The sequence below is a fragment of the Ranitomeya variabilis genome, chromosome 4, assembly GCF_051348905.1.
Source record: "Ranitomeya variabilis isolate aRanVar5 chromosome 4, aRanVar5.hap1, whole genome shotgun sequence".
Classification (NCBI taxonomy): Eukaryota; Metazoa; Chordata; class Amphibia; order Anura; family Dendrobatidae; genus Ranitomeya; species Ranitomeya variabilis.
The window spans coordinates 436,456,768-436,471,833 of NC_135235.1; the positions used below are offsets into that span (position 1 = coordinate 436,456,768).

A 15,066-nucleotide genomic window follows, 5' to 3' on the forward strand; every position below is an offset into this window, starting at 1 on the left:
ATGTTTTCTCTTGAGGAAGCAATGGATGCAACGGAGGAAGATGTGCACATTTCTGAAGCTGAGAGCCTGGTGCACCTCTCAGATCCTCAGAATATTGGAGGGTTTTCTTCAGATGAGGACAGGGGTGGGAAGAAGTGTCAGAGGGAGGAGGATGGGGAAAGTGATGAGGCATGCAGTAGTATGCCTCAGAGGAAAATTGGGCCAGCTAAAAAAAAATGGAGTGTGCACGAAGGGGTTAGTGATTCAGGGAATAGCTGTTCAGTCCAAATGGCAGAGGAGGACAATGGTGATACTGGGTAGAATGAAAGCTCAGTGGATCTGTTGTTTTTTTTTTTTCCCTTTCTGTGAGTCTTGACCTTTGTCAAGGGCTTTTTGTGTAATGTGTGTAGTTTTGTGGTTTTTTGTTTTTATAGTATGGGCTTTGCTATAGTTTCTCAAAATGTGAGAGTTTTTAAAGGGAACCTGTCACCACGTTTTTGGAAGATGGGATAAAAATAGCGTTAAATAGTGGCAGAGGTGGGCGTTACATTAGTGTGTGTGTTATGCGTTTATTACCCACCTAAGTTGCCGAAATAACTTTGCAAAGTCTCCGTTTTCGCCTGTCAATCAGGCTGGTCAGGTCACATGGGCGTGGTGTCTTCACCCAGATTTGGCGTAGTTTTCCGTTGGTGGCGTAGTGGTGTGCGCATGCCCAAAGTCCGGAATCCTCTTCCAGGGGATTTAAAATAGCGCGGTGTTCGTTATTGCATTGGTGATCGGTGGGCGCGGCCATCTTCCTTTGGCCGCGCGTGCGCAGAAGCGGCGCTCTGCTGGCCGCGGCTTCAGGAAAATGGCCGCGGGATGCCGCGCGTGCGCAGATGGATATCGCGGCGGCCATTTTCCTGAAGCCGCGGCCAGCAGAGCGCCGCTTCTGCGCACGCGCGGCCAAAGGAAGATGGCCGCGCCCACCGATCACCAATGCAATAACGAACACCGCGCTATTTTAAATCCCCTGGAAGAGGATTCCGGACTTTGGGCATGCGCACACCACTACGCCACCAACGGAAAACTACGCCAAATCTGGGGGAAGACAACGCCCATGCGACCTGACCAGCCTGATTGACAGGCGAAAACGGAGACTTTGCAAAGTTATTTCGGCAACTTAGGTGGGTAATAAACGCATAACACACACACTAATGTAACGCCCACCTCTGCCACTATTTAACGCTATTTTTATCCCATCTTCCAAAAACGTGGTGACAGGTTCCCTTTAAGAAAGCGAGTAGGAGAGCAGCAATTTTGGATTTTTCAGCTATGCAGAGTGCATCTATTTTTTGTTTGCAAGAATGTGGGATTGTGGATGGTGTGAAAGGGGATGAGTGGTCTTATGGTGCGTCTGTATGGTCTGGTAGTGCAAATAATAGAAATGATGGTGTGGGTATTTTAGTTAAGGTGCAGGAGGTTGTTTTGAATAATTATTTGGTGGGGAGGTGTATCTTAGCAAATTTTGAATATAAAAATGCTAAGTTTTGTGTTATCAATATCTATGCGCCAGTATAGAAAAAAATGAGTGTAAGTTATTATTTGAAAAAGTGAAGCTTTTTGTTCCAGGAAGAGTGCCTGTGGTGATTGTGGGTGATATGAATTGTGATGTGGGGGGAGTGAATGTGGATGTGTCTGGAAAAGTTTTGCTGGAGATAGTTACTGACTTTGATTTGAGTGATATGCAGCGTGTGTAAGGTTAAAGGGAACCTGTCACCTGAATTTGGCGAGACCGGTTTTGGGTCATATGGGCGGGGTTTTTGGGTGTTTGATTCACCCTTTTCTTACCCACTGGCCGCAATATTGGATTGAAGTTCATTCTCTGTCCTCCGGAGTACACACCTGCGCAAGGCGCAATATTGTGGATGTGTGTAAGTCTAGTATGGAGGTGGCTGAGAGTATGCGTGCAGGGATTGTTTTGTTAATACCTAAAAAAGGAGATTTGAAGAGTTTAAAAAATTGGAGACCGATAACGTTGTTGAATTGCGATTATAAGATCTATGCGAAAGTAATGGCGAGTAGGATGCGTGATGTGATAGAGTGTGATTGGGGATGAACAGTGTTGTGCGGTGCCTGGGAGACGTATACATGAGTGTTTGTATATGTTAAGAGATTGTTTGTGGGACTGTATGAGTCGGAAGAAGAGTGTATTTGTTTTGAGTTTGGACTTTGAAAAGGCGTATGATCGGTTAGCACATAGTTTTTTGTTCTGGGTATTATTGAGAATGGGGTTTCCACCTGATTTTGTTTGGAGGGTGAGGAGCTTATATAAGGACATTTATAGTTGTATTTTGATGAATGGTTATGTGGGTAGTAGAGTGAATGTTTTTTCAGGTGTGCGACAAGGTTGTCCTTTGTCTCCTGTGGTTTTTATCTGTGCAGTTGAACCTTTGCTTTGTATGTTGAGGAAAGATAAAGTGATTAGACGTGTACAAGTGCCAGGAGGTGGGGGGAGGGAATGGAAGGTTAGTGGTTATATGGATGACGTGTGTGTGTGTGTGTGTATGTGTGTGTGTGTGTGTTGTGTGATTCAGAGTATTCTGTGAGGCGGGTGAAGTTACTAGTGTCTATTTTTTGTGGTGCGTCAGCATTTAAGGTGAATTGGGAGAAGAGTGAGTGTAAGGTTTTTGGGGGAGGGGTTTTAAGTAAGGATGTAGGAATGAATGAGGTGACTGGGTCTATTAAGGTTTTGGGGGTGAAATTTTCAGAGAGTTTGGATGGGAAAGAAAGTTGGGATGATGCGAAAGGAAAGGTTGAGCGGAAGTTATGTTTTTGGAAGATGAGAAGTCTTTCGTTTTTTGGAAAAATCTTAGTTATTAAAAGTGTGATTTTGCCTATTTTCTTAATATTGCAGTGGTCTTTCCGCCGGGGTATATGTGTATGAGGGGGTTAAATAGGATTCTGTTTGAATGTAGAGAGACAGAGTGTGGAATAAACATGGTAAGAGGGAATGATATAGAAAAAGTATGGAACAAAGTGCGGTTGGACGGTATGACGAATAGGCAGAGTGAGATTGTGTGGCAGTCTTTGCATGGAGTGTTAGGCCTCTTTCACACTTCAGTTGTTTGGCGTCAGTCACCTCCGACATCGTGACGGATCGACGGATCCGTCAAAATTGTTGGGAAAACGGTTCCGACGGATCCGTTTTTTTGACGGATCAGTTATACTGATCCGTCACAAAAACGGATCCGTCGGAACCGTCACGACCGTTTTCCCATCCGTTGGATCCGTTTTTTGACTGATCCGTTTTTTAGAAGGGGAGGATCTCAATGTGATTGGCTACTGGAAACTACTGGAAAACTATATATACTGTGTATTTACATCACATCTTTGAAAGAGTTTATTAGAGAAAGTGGCAGCGATGGAGCAAGTACTGGCAAACATAGCGAAGATATGTGCGGATTTTACTTTTGAGGCAAATCAGTTGGCAGTCATCGTTCGGGACAAGGAGGAGGAAAGACTGCGCATCCTGCGGCAGCGGCGGAAGAGAAGGCTGTGGATCCATCCCATCACAGCCCAACGCATGACCCGTGGTGTTTATTCAACACTTTACCTTGAACTGAGGGAAAACCCTCAGAAGTTCTTCAACTATGTGAGGATGAAGGCTGAAAATTTTGAAATCTTATTGGGCCATGTGGAAGATTCTATACGGAGACGAGACACCCAGTTGCGCTTCTCCATATCACCAGCGGAGCGTCTCATGGTGACTATTCGGTAAGTTTTTTTTTTTTTAAATTATTCTCATTCATCAGACTTATAACTGTAATGATGTTTTTTGAAGTTTTTATTAATTATTGTCTTTTCGTTTTGTTAACAGATTCCTTGCAACTGGAGAGTCGTTCTCATCGCTACATTTTCAATTTAGGCTTGGGATATCCACCATTTCCGGGATCATCAGAGATACCTGCCGGGCACTGTGGGAGTGCCTACAAGCGGAATACATTCCAGAGCCATCACAGGAGAGGTGGCTGGAGATTGCCCAAAATTTTCTACAAATATGCCAGTTCCCAAATTGTGTCGGCGCAGTTGATGGGAAACATATAAGGATCGTCAAACCTTCTGGCTCTGGATCAGAATTCTACAATTATAAGAAATATTTTTCAATTGTTTTGATGGCCATAGCCGACGCACACTGTAAGTTCATCGCTGTGGATATCGGTGCGTATGGACGCGCAAATGACTCACAGATTTTTAAAAGTTCATCAATGGGGCGTCGGTTGTATGGAGAGACATTTGATTTTCCGCCCCCTAGACCTCTCCCTGGAACCACCGGTCCACCTTTACCATTTGTTTGCGTTGGTGATGACGCTTTCCAGCTTTCCCCACATTTGCTTAAACGCTTTGGAAGTAGTGGACTGACCCAGAGGAAGAAAATTTTCAATTACCGTTTAACCAGAGCACGCAGAGTAGTGGAATGTGCTTTTGGCATCCTAACTGCCAAATGGAGAGTGCTACTAACTGCCATTAAACTGCAGACTGAAACTGTCGATGATGTGGTGAAGGCCTGCGTGGTACTTCACAATTTTGTTTTATCAAAAGAACATGTTTCCCTGGAGGATAATGTTTCAGAAAGCACCTTGCCGGACTACCACAACACAACTTTTCGCAGTCCTGTAGCAGTCTCCAGAATGCGGGACAATTTTGCAGACTACTTCATGTCTCCTGCAGGATCAGTTGACTGGCAGTATCAAATGGTTTAAAAAAAATGTTTTTCAAACTTGTAAAAATACCATTTTTTTGTTTGGTTAACCTTGCTGTATTTTGTATGTTTTGTACCAGTACCCTTTAAACATTTTGTAATGTTTACTATTACCATAACCTTGGTGGTTTTAATACAGTTTAAAAAAAAAAAAAAAAGACAATAAAATTGTTTTCAAACCACAAAAAGTTTTATTTATTTACATACAGTTTTTAAAGGTTCTCATAATTTGGGGTGGAGATAGTAGCGGAGGGGCTGACAGGGCAGGCCACGTCGATAGGGGGGGACAGGACATCACGGGGAGGAACAGAAGTGGAATGGCTGGTGAAAACATGAGGTTGGGAAGGGAGTTGAGGTACAGATGTGGTCTGTGGGAGGTATGGTGAAGGTGTTGGTGGGGGTGGGAACGGTGAAGTTAAAGGGGAAGAATGGAAAGGGGAAGGTAGGAACTGGGAAATACTGAGGGGGGAAGAAAGGTATGGCGAAGGAGTAGGATGGACGGGAGAAGGATGGACGGGAGGAGGACGGACAGGAGGATAGACGGCGACTTGAGAGGGGAAAGGTGTTGAAACATGAAGGGTGGGTGGAGGGGCTTGGGACATCGCCTGCGCTAGAGCAGTGTGGCAGCCTTGCATCACATGCATCTGCAGGTCAGGAGTTAGATTCTCCATGTGCCTGAGGACTGACTGAAAAAAGCAGTGTCTTGGTGACTGGTTTGCATCTGATTGCATCCTATCCAGACGACTGCCGAGTTCCAATATGCATTTGTGAAGCATATTGTACCCAGCAGACGTTTGCTCACCCAAAAGCTTGATGGCATTCTGGAAGGCTGCATTCAAATGCAAAAATTCAGGCGCATCGCTCCTTTCCTGACCTCTCTGGCGCTGCCGTCCTGACCCCAAAGGTGGTCTAGATGTTGCGGCAGTGTCAGAGGGGTGGGGTAAAGGGAACTCCATCTCATCACCTGCAGCTTCAAGTGACGAAGTCCACCCTGCTGCTCCAGCGCTGGTGGATGGGGCCGAGGGATCACACAAAAGGGAAGGTGCAGACACAGAAGGGTCGACGTGGTCCCCGGTGGCGGACCCCTGAGTGATCGCTCCAGAGGGGTGCAACTCTGATGCAGGCTCCTGAGTGCTGCTGACAGTACTGTTAAAGAAGAAACAAACAAAAAAAATTAGTATCTTGATATTACAATTGCCCTTGCTGCCAAAAAACAATTAGAAGGTTACACATTTTAACAGTTTGACTGAAAACTTGTGGTGTTGAATATTTACCTTCTGCTCAGCAGCGTCGACCGGAGGAACGACAGGGCTCTGGAATGCTTATACCTGCTCCTGCGTCCTCTAGATCCACTCGGGGCCTGCATCTCCTTATTGAACTCCCTCTTAAAGCGATCCCTCAGTGACCGCCACCGCACGATTACCCTGTTACCTGGAAAGAGAAATCAAAAAAAGGTTACTATACAACACATTAAATCATGCTAACACACGTTAATGAACTGTGAATACTTACGTGCTAGATCCTGGGCCCCAGCATTGAGTTCCTCCCAGTTATCAATGACAGCATTGCAGACTTCCTCCCATAGCCGTCGGGTGACGTACTGGTCAGCATGGCGGCGGTCCGACATCTTCCATAGCGGCTCCCGACTTTGGACCGCTTGGATGAGGGTGTCCACGTCTATGCCCTCGTCCTCTTCCTCATCCTGTTCGGGAGCACGCTGTGAAGCCTTTTAACAAACAAAAAAAAAAAAAGAATAAAAAGGGAAAGATTATAACACATGAATTTTACAGTTTGCTAAACACCAAACCAAAAAAGGAACTTACTCTTCGGTGACTGCCGCGCCTAGCATTCCGACGGCTATGGTAGGTGCTCTGAGGAACTCTACGTCGAGCCCCGGATTGTGAAGACTAATAAAAATAAATAAGAAATAAATTATGTGCTTGGATGGAAGCATATGTACTGTGTGTGTGCTGTGCTGAATGTTTGTGTTGAGTGTAGTGTGTTTTATGTGAGGATCTGTATCTGCAAAACTTACACTATGCGCTCCCGCTCCTCTCATTTCTCCACCCTGCCCGTCTCCTTCATGAAGCTGCTCCTCTGCTGCTGCTGCTGCTGCTGCTCCTCCTCCATCTTCTTCCTGTGAAAACAGAATAAATACATATAGGGTTCAAAAACATTACCAGAGATGTACCAAAAAAAATTTAGGAATAATAAAAAAAAAAACCTCAGGTGGCTGACGATGTGAGGGGGGCTCTCAGATGAAGACATTCTGCCTGAGTCTGTCTTGGTCCCTAGAATCTGCAAGTATAAAGAGAGTTCTAAGCTACTATACAAAAGGATAGACGCAGCTTTTCGGGACTTTATACTTACATGTTTTCAAAACTTTGGGGGGTCTGCCTGCGTCGTCTTGGTCCCTAGAATCTGCAAGTATAAAGACAGTTCTAAGCTACTATAAAGTGGCGTAACTACAAAGTTATGGGCCCCGGTGCGAACTTCCAAATGGGGCCCCCCCGCCAAAATATTTTCCACCCAAATCCACATCCTGCCCCATCCATCTCCACATTCTGCCCATCCGACTCCACATTCTGCCCATCCGACTCCACATTCTGCCCATCCATCTCCACATTCTGCCCCTCTCTCCACATCTCACCAGAACAGCAGGAACCAGAAATCTGCTGCTGGTTGATACCAGATAACACGAGCTGCACACAACCAGGACTGAGCTGCTGAGAGCTGAAGGACCTGATGTGACCTCATCCTCATGTGATCAGGAGGCGGAGCTGATAATTGCTGAAAGCCCTATGATAGTGATGACGTCACCACAGGATCTTCAGCTCTTTCTTTCAGAGACAGTTTCAACCTTATAAAAAAAATTCCCTCATTCAAAGTTAAAATACCAATACCCAAAAAATGATAATTATTTTTACCCTAGTTATAACCAGATAACATTTTGTATACCAAAGGTTTGCATTCTGCATTTAGATATAGAACCTCAAACACCTTTATTGAATGTAGAACAGTTTTAAATTTATCTTGAAATCATACTACGGACAGTTTTGTGTAATTTTTATTCCAAATTTTTTTTTCTTTTTTTTTTGTTTGGACAGTAGGAGCTACACTGCTCTTTATTTGAAAGACCAGTACAGTATGTTAATGTATGAAAAATCACCCAAAAAATGCAGAACACATCACACAGCATTTACAAACACACACACACACACACACACACACACACACACACACACACACACACACACGTCACAGCACAGCCATTAAAAATACCAGCACAGTATGAAAAATAAAACACATGTCAGGCAGGCAGGCGGTCTGGCACACATCACACGGCATACACACACACGTCACAGCACAGCCATTAAAAATACCAGCACAGTATGAAAAATAAAACACATGTCAGGCAGGCAGGCGGTCTGGCACACATCACACGGCATACACACACACGTCACAGCACAGCCATTAAAAATACCAGCACAGTATGAAAAATAAAACACATGTCAGGCAGGCATACACACACACGCTGGATGGCAGTACTCACATAGCAGTCTCTGGCAGGGTCTCTCTTGCTGGCAGGATGTCTCTTGCTGGCAGGATGTCTCTTGCTGGCAGGATGTCTCTTGCTGGGATCTCTCTCGCTGGCAGGATGTCTCTTGCTGGCGGGATCTCTCTTGCTGGCGGGATCTGTATTCTCTCTTGCTGGCAGGATCTGTGTTCTCTCTTCATGGCACATTGAAAAATGAGGCTCACCTGTCCTGTTTATATAGTTTTGGGGTTGTCTAGGAAAAGTATCAACTTTTTGGAGCATGCTCAGTTGAAAAAAACGGATTGGGGCGACGGATCCGCCAAAAAACGGATCGTGACGGATCCGTCGTCCGTAGGCGCCCATTCTATAAAATAACGGACGCGACGGATCCGTCGCGGACCGTTAATTAGGCGGCGACAAAAAGCGTTACAAAGTCCGTCGATGTCTAGACAACGTCCGCCAAATTTCGACGGATCCGTCGCATGACGGATAGAACGGATGACCATCCGTCACAATCCGTCGTTAATGCAAGTCTATGGGGAAAAAAACGGATCCGTCGAAAATAAAAACGGATCCGTTATTTGAGGAAAATGGCGGTTTTAGACTGACGCCAAAAAACTGAAGTGTGAAAGAGGCCTTACCAGTTAAGAGAATTTCAGAAGAATCGTGGGTTGGGGAGAAGTGATATGTGTCCGAGAGGTGGGTGTGGTGGAAGGGAAAGTGTAATACATGTGTTTTGGAATTGTCATTATGCTAGGGAGGTGATTGGAAGAATGGGACCGTTGTGTAAAGAATTGTGTGGTGTGAGCTTGTTATCGTTCGAAGGAGAGAGTGTTGTGGTTAATGGTTGCATGTATAAAGGAAGTATTATGGGATGTGAGGAATGTGTATGTTTTTAAGAGGAAGGAAATTGTAGTAAAGAATAGTCTAAAAGTGATTTTGGGGAAGATGTATGTGTGTTTTCTATGGGATAAAAGGAGAAGGGGGGAGGTGGATGCCGAAGGGATTTGGAAGGTGAAGAAGTGGAGATACCTTGTAAATATGTCTTGATTTGTTTTTTCTGATGTTGTATTAAACTGAAATTTTCCGATGATGATGGGAACAGCTTTTGTGTTTTGGATTTGATGCAGCTGTTTGGGATTTTTCTTTGGTCTTGGATTTCTGGACCGTGGATTTTCCCATTTGAGGGAAGCAAAAAAAAAGAAAAAAGAAACAGCTGTCTGTGGATGGATACCATGTTTTGGCATAGGTGGTTTTCCTTTATTGGATGCTGCCCTTCCCGTGGTTGTTCCTTCCCGGTGAAAGACCTGGCTATTCATTGCTTGCGTTGAGAAACACGTGATGGTGTCTCCGCGGCTTTTCTACATGCCCTTATGTTATTAGATGTCAGACTAGATCCAGTCCTTGTGCTGTCTGGTAAAGAATTGGGCAGCACACCGACACTGTGCACATGACACAATACATACTGCCACCCACATATGCCCTTCAGTGACCCCACATATTCCACCTAACTGGTGGGAGGCAGTTAGGTCTTCTGATGGGGGTCCCCACGATTTCTGTGAAGCCCCTGCTCTGCAGAGATTTGCAGCATCATCCTCTTCTCCTCCGTCCCCCGCTTCCAGATCGGTCATGTGACCCGCACATCATGTGACTCTTACGTCATCGCCCTCACAGCCCGTGCAGCATCTGCCCAGCAGTGACTGTCGGAAGCGGAGTTTCCGTTGCTGACAGATGTCGTGACCGCGGTGTCAGCCATGGACGAGGCGGCGGCGGCGGACGGGGAGCGCGGCCTGAGCCTGGCGGTGTGGACGGCGTGCGCCATCACCATCCCCGTGCTCATCACTCTGTGGTGCAGTGTGCGCCGCTCTCGGCGGAGGAGGCTGGCGGAGGACGGCAGGCACAGCTGGCAGGACACGGACCTATTCGGCAGACCCACGTACTGCTCCGTGTGCGAGCTACACATCCTGCGGGGGGCCTGCTGCCTGTGCTGCGGCGTGTGCGCGGACGAGCCGTGCGTGCGGAGAGCCGGCCAGCGCTTCCCGTGCAAGGAGGTGATGGGGCGAGGCGAGGAGCGCGGAGGCATCGGCCAGGGCCACCACTGGGTCCGCGGCAACGTGCCCCTGTGCAGCCAGTGCGTGGCGTGCGGGCAGCAGTGCGGGAGCCAGCCCAAGCTGTGCGACTCCAGGTGTGTGCTCTGCAGGGGGACTACACGCCCCAGCATGCTGATGTGCTGCTGGGAGGAGTGGTGCTAGAACGTTACTGGTTACATAACGCATACATGTGAATGGGACTTTCTGTGACGTTACTTTCTGCACCATTATTACTAGAGATGGTCTGAGCACCCATCGGCCAGTTGGTAATCCTTGGCTGATGGATGACATCTCCGTGAGCCGCCACCTGCGGTTCTGCTTTTAATTACCCGGCTTAGCGCAATGTCACGTGCTTCATGTCGGTGGGAACACCGGGGGAAGGGGCAGAGGTGGATCTCCGGGCCCCCACCCAGCAGACGTATCCGGGGCCTACAAGTCAATACTCATCTGCTCTACTTGTAATGATATTAGATAATACCATAGAGAACAACAAAGACCTTACTGCCTACAGCGCTCCGTGCGTTGCGGCCTACAGCGCCGCGTGCGTTGCGGCCTACAGCGCCCCGTGCGTTGCGGCCTACAGCGCCCCGTGCGTTGCGGCCTACAGCGCCCCGTGCGTTGCGGCCTACAGCGCCCCGTGCGTTGCGGCCTACAGCGCCCCGTGCGTTGCGGCCTACAGCGCCCCGTGCGTTGCGGCCTACAGCGCCCCGTGCGTTGCGGCCTACAGCGCCCCGTGCGTTGCGGCCTACAGCGCTCCCTGCGTTCCTACATTATAGGGCAGGTTGTACCGTCTTTGTGTTGTGTAATAATTGTCTCTTCTGTTGCTATAGGTGTATCTGGTGTCAGCGGACCGTTCATGATGACTGCATGGAAGGTCATCTAAAGACGGAGAACTGTGATCTCGGAGAATTTAGAAATCTCATCATTCCTTCAAACTATCTGTGGGCTGTTAAACAGCTGAAACAGAGCAAAAGTGTCGATTATATGAAGGTGAAACCGACTTTATCCTTTTTGTTTCGATCATTATATTCAGCAACAGGAAGAAAAAAAAAATCACTGGAATCATTCACCTTTATTAAATATGTATTCACACTATAATGTACTCTTAATGGATCCCGGCATAATAAGCCCAAACTAGACCCAAACAGATCAAGACTCCTGTTTGCTATCTTTGCTGAATCAGGATGTACTAGGCAGATGCAGCAGCGCTGAGTTGTATGTCACAAAGCACACTATATACAGTGGGAAAATAAGCATTTGATACACTGCTGATCTTCTAAGTTTTTCCACCTACAAAGAATGAAGAGGTCTGTAATTTATCATAGGTACACTTCAACTGTGAGAGACAGAATCTTCAAGCAAGATCCAGAAAATCACATTGTATGATTGTTACATAATTAATTTACATTTTATTGCGTGAAATAAGTATTTGATACAATAAAAAAACAGAACTTAATTCCTGAGAAAGGTCAGGAATCAGCCCAGAACTACACTGGAGGACCTGGTCAATGACCTGAAGAGAGCTGGAACTACAGTCTTAGGGCTCATTTCCACTTGCGAGAAACACGTCCGTGTCTCACATGTGAAAACCAAGCTCTGGCGCTGGCACTTTGGAGTTTAGCGTGCAGCTCCATGTGTTCCTATGTGGCCGCACGCTCCGCTCTGGAGTGCCGGCGCCACAGCTTGGTTTCCACATGCGAGACACGGACGTGTTTCTCGCAAGTGGAAATGAGCCCTTAAATATTACCATTAGTAACACACTATGCCGTCATGGATTAAAATCCTGCAGAACATGCAAGGTCGCGCTGCTCACACCAGCACATGTCTAGGCCCATTTGAAGTTCTCTAATGACCATCTGGATGATCCAGTCGAGGCATGGGAGAAGGTCATGTGGTCAGATGAGACCAAAATAGAACTTTTTGGTATCAACTACACTCTACGTGTTTGGAGGAAAAAGAAGATTGAGTACAACCAAAAGATCATCCCAACTGTGAAGCATGGTGGAGGAAACATCATACTTTGGGAGTGCTTTTCTGCAAAGGGGACAGGACGATTGCATCTTATTGAAGGGAATATGGATGGGGTCATGTATCATGAGATTTTGGCCAACAACCTCCTTCCCTTAGAAAGAGCGTTGCAGATGGGTCGTGGTTGGGTCTTCCAGAATGGCAATAAGGCTACGTTCACATTAGCGTTAAGCTAATGTGCGTCGGATTTGCGTCGGCGACGCAGCGGCGACGCATGCGTCATGCGCCCCCTATACTTAACATGGGGGACGCATGCGTTTTTTTTTGTTGCGTTGTGCCACACATGCGTCTTTTTTGCCGCAAGCGTCGGACCAAGAAAACGCAACAAGTTGCATTTTTCTTGCGTCCGATTTTCGGCAAAAACCGACGCATGCGTCGCAAAACGCAGCGTTTTTGCGTGCGTTTTGCCGCGTTTTTGCGTGCGTTGTGCGTTGCGTCGCCGACGCAGCGGCGCACAACGCTAGTGTGAACGTAGCCTAACTGAAAACACAAAGCCAGGGCAACTAAAGAGTGGCTCCGTAAGAAACATTTCAATGTCCTGGAGTGGCCTAGTCAGTCTCCAGACCTGAAGGCAATAGAAAACCTTTGAAGGGAGCTGAAACTCAATGTTGCCCAGTGACAGCTCCAAAACCTGAAAGATCTGAATAAGATCTGTATGGAGGAGTGGGCCAAAATCCCTGCTGCAGTGTGTGCAAACTTGGTCAAGAACTACAGGAAATTTCAGACCTCTTTAATTGCAAATAAAGGTTTCTGTACCAAATATTAAGTTCTGTTTTTCTATTGTATCAAATGCTTATTTCATGCAATAAAATTAATTATGTAAAAATCATACAATGTGATTTTCTGTGTTTTTTTTTTTTTGTTTTGTTTTTTTTTAGATTCTGTCTCTCACAGTTGAAGTGTACCAACTATAACAGTTACAGATCTCTCCATTCTTTGTAGGTGGGAAAACTTGCAAAATCGGCAGTGTGTCAAATACTTATTTTCCCCACTGTATATGTATAACAAACTAACTGCTAGTTTTCTTGATCACATCTCCCATGCTGTGTCCCAATCTATGCAGCCCCCACAGTTTGCTGCCCATATTACTTATCAGCTCCAGAGGATAATGGAGGAACAGCCAGGCACAGCATGTGTGATCTGGAGCAGAGGTGTGTGGTCTGGAAGACTGAATGATCTGCCAAGTGTCAGTGTCCCACAGGGAGAGCAATGCATGGCCCTCACTGTACAAGGCACTCAGTGATCCGGGAGGAGCAGCTTTCTGAGAACTATGCCAGATTACTGAGAACGCAGAGGCACACACTTTTAGCAAGATTATTTCTTGCTAAAAAGTGCATCTATAGAGTCCAAAAATATGGTTATGTCATATAGCTATAAGGAAATCAAAAATATAAAAGTATATTCCTGTTATACTCATAAAGGTGTGCCCTTCCTTACCCTAAAAGGTAACAATGCAGTTCCCCCACTCAACACGATCTCTACCCTAAGTCTCCTTAAGGCCACGTTCACATGTTCAGTATTTGGTGAGTTTTTTACCTCAGTATTTGTAAGCCAAAACCAGGAGTGGGACAGTCAGAGGAAAAGCATAATAGAAACACGTCACACCGTCTGTATTTATCACCCACTCCTGGTTTTGGCTTACAGATACTGAGGTAAAGTACTGACCAAATACTGAATGTGTGAACAGGGCCTATTGATAAGTCCGACCTCTGTATGATTCCGCTCACAAAACGTTCCAGTCCAGATACCCCAATGCAACATGCCAGTTGTAAAGATAAGAAAAACCGTACCTACAAGGTGACTTATCGTAGTAGTAAAGTGTCCCATCCTGAAGGGGTTCACCCCAGAAGGTGACAATCTGGGACCATAGGTGAGCTCGTCGTAGCTCCTTCAATTTGTGGAGTCATGTGGTTTCCCCTTAGGTAGTAAGGAAAGTGTAGACAACAGGAGGTTCCATGCTGAGGACTCCAGGCCCTGTCACTGCGGGCTTGGCAACCAAGGGTGGAATAGCGTGTGATGGTATCTGGGTAGCATTAGCTTTATCCTCTAGATGTGTCCTGCAGCGGGAGGTGGTGAAGGGGGTGGTATTATGGGTATGTTCGGCTCCTAAACACCAGCTCCTAGCAGTTGCGATAAGGGTATATAGTTAGTTTCCAGGTTTTGCGTGTTACGTTCACATGTATCAATAATCCCCATTGTGTGTCTGATAAACTAAGATAAGTGAAATATAACCCACAAATGATGCCACTGAAACTAACTTATTCAGCTGACATGTCTGATATTTGGTGGGTTAGATGCTGGAATGTATGAGCTCCTGATGGGTATGATGTCACATGGGGCTACCTACCAGGAGCCCATACATTCTATTTACTTGAGTGGCATGGCCAGGAATTAACATCAGCTCCGGAAACCTACTCCACTGATGATCCTTTTCTGCAGCAGAGCTTTTCAGGTCATTTCCATATAAGAAAAGCATGGATTTTTCAAGAACCTTTCATCGGAGTGCAGATATGAAGGTGTCGTTGTGTTCGTCTTATGACGTGCGTACCCTTATAGATGGCATAGGAGGGTTGATTTTACTCATAGATTCCATAGATAACCCAGGTGAAAGAATCAGACTTTGCAGTGGGCACAAAAGAAAGTCCCTTCAGATCAGAATGTTCAGGAGATGACCATTCATATGTGGACAC

The 15,066-nt window shown here is 46.2% G+C and overlaps 2 protein-coding genes across 6 annotated transcripts in view; one reads left to right on the forward strand and one right to left on the reverse strand.

The window, feature by feature from the left end:
- Nucleotides 1-4,121: 4,121 nt before the first annotated feature.
- LOC143765099 (uncharacterized) lies at nt 4,122-8,799 on the reverse strand. 3 transcript variants are annotated; one of them, XM_077251430.1, is made up of 8 exons: nt 8,274-8,799; nt 7,091-7,141; nt 6,945-7,018; nt 6,756-6,857; nt 6,544-6,627; nt 6,233-6,446; nt 5,995-6,151; nt 4,122-5,866 (listed from the first exon to the last, which is right to left on the reverse strand). In XM_077251430.1, exons 4-8 carry the CDS (start codon nt 6,777-6,779, stop codon nt 4,933-4,935), a joined length of 1,413 nt encoding a protein of 470 aa, XP_077107545.1. In that variant the 5' UTR covers nt 6,780-6,857; nt 6,945-7,018; nt 7,091-7,141; nt 8,274-8,799; the 3' UTR covers nt 4,122-4,932. The 3 variants fall into 3 exon arrangements, with proteins under 3 accessions (XP_077107545.1, XP_077107546.1, XP_077107544.1); XM_077251431.1 differs by lacking the exon at nt 8,274-8,799 and adding an exon at nt 7,371-7,465; XM_077251429.1 differs by lacking the exon at nt 8,274-8,799 and having other exon boundaries at nt 7,091-7,317.
- Nucleotides 8,800-9,903: 1,104 nt separating this feature from the next.
- DGKE (diacylglycerol kinase epsilon) overlaps nt 9,904-15,066 on the forward strand; it is a 36,431-nt gene continuing 31,268 nt past the window's right edge. Inside the window, exons 1-2 of one of the 3 annotated variants that reach the window (XM_077251426.1) lie at nt 9,904-10,194; nt 11,179-11,338. In XM_077251426.1, the coding sequence (XP_077107541.1) occupies nt 10,013-10,194; nt 11,179-11,338 (342 nt within the window). In that variant the 5' untranslated portion in view covers nt 9,904-10,012. Of the gene's footprint in view, nt 10,444-10,613; nt 10,807-11,178; nt 11,339-15,066 lie in introns of those variants that run through there. The other 2 variants (XM_077251425.1, XM_077251427.1) reach the window with 2 other exon arrangements.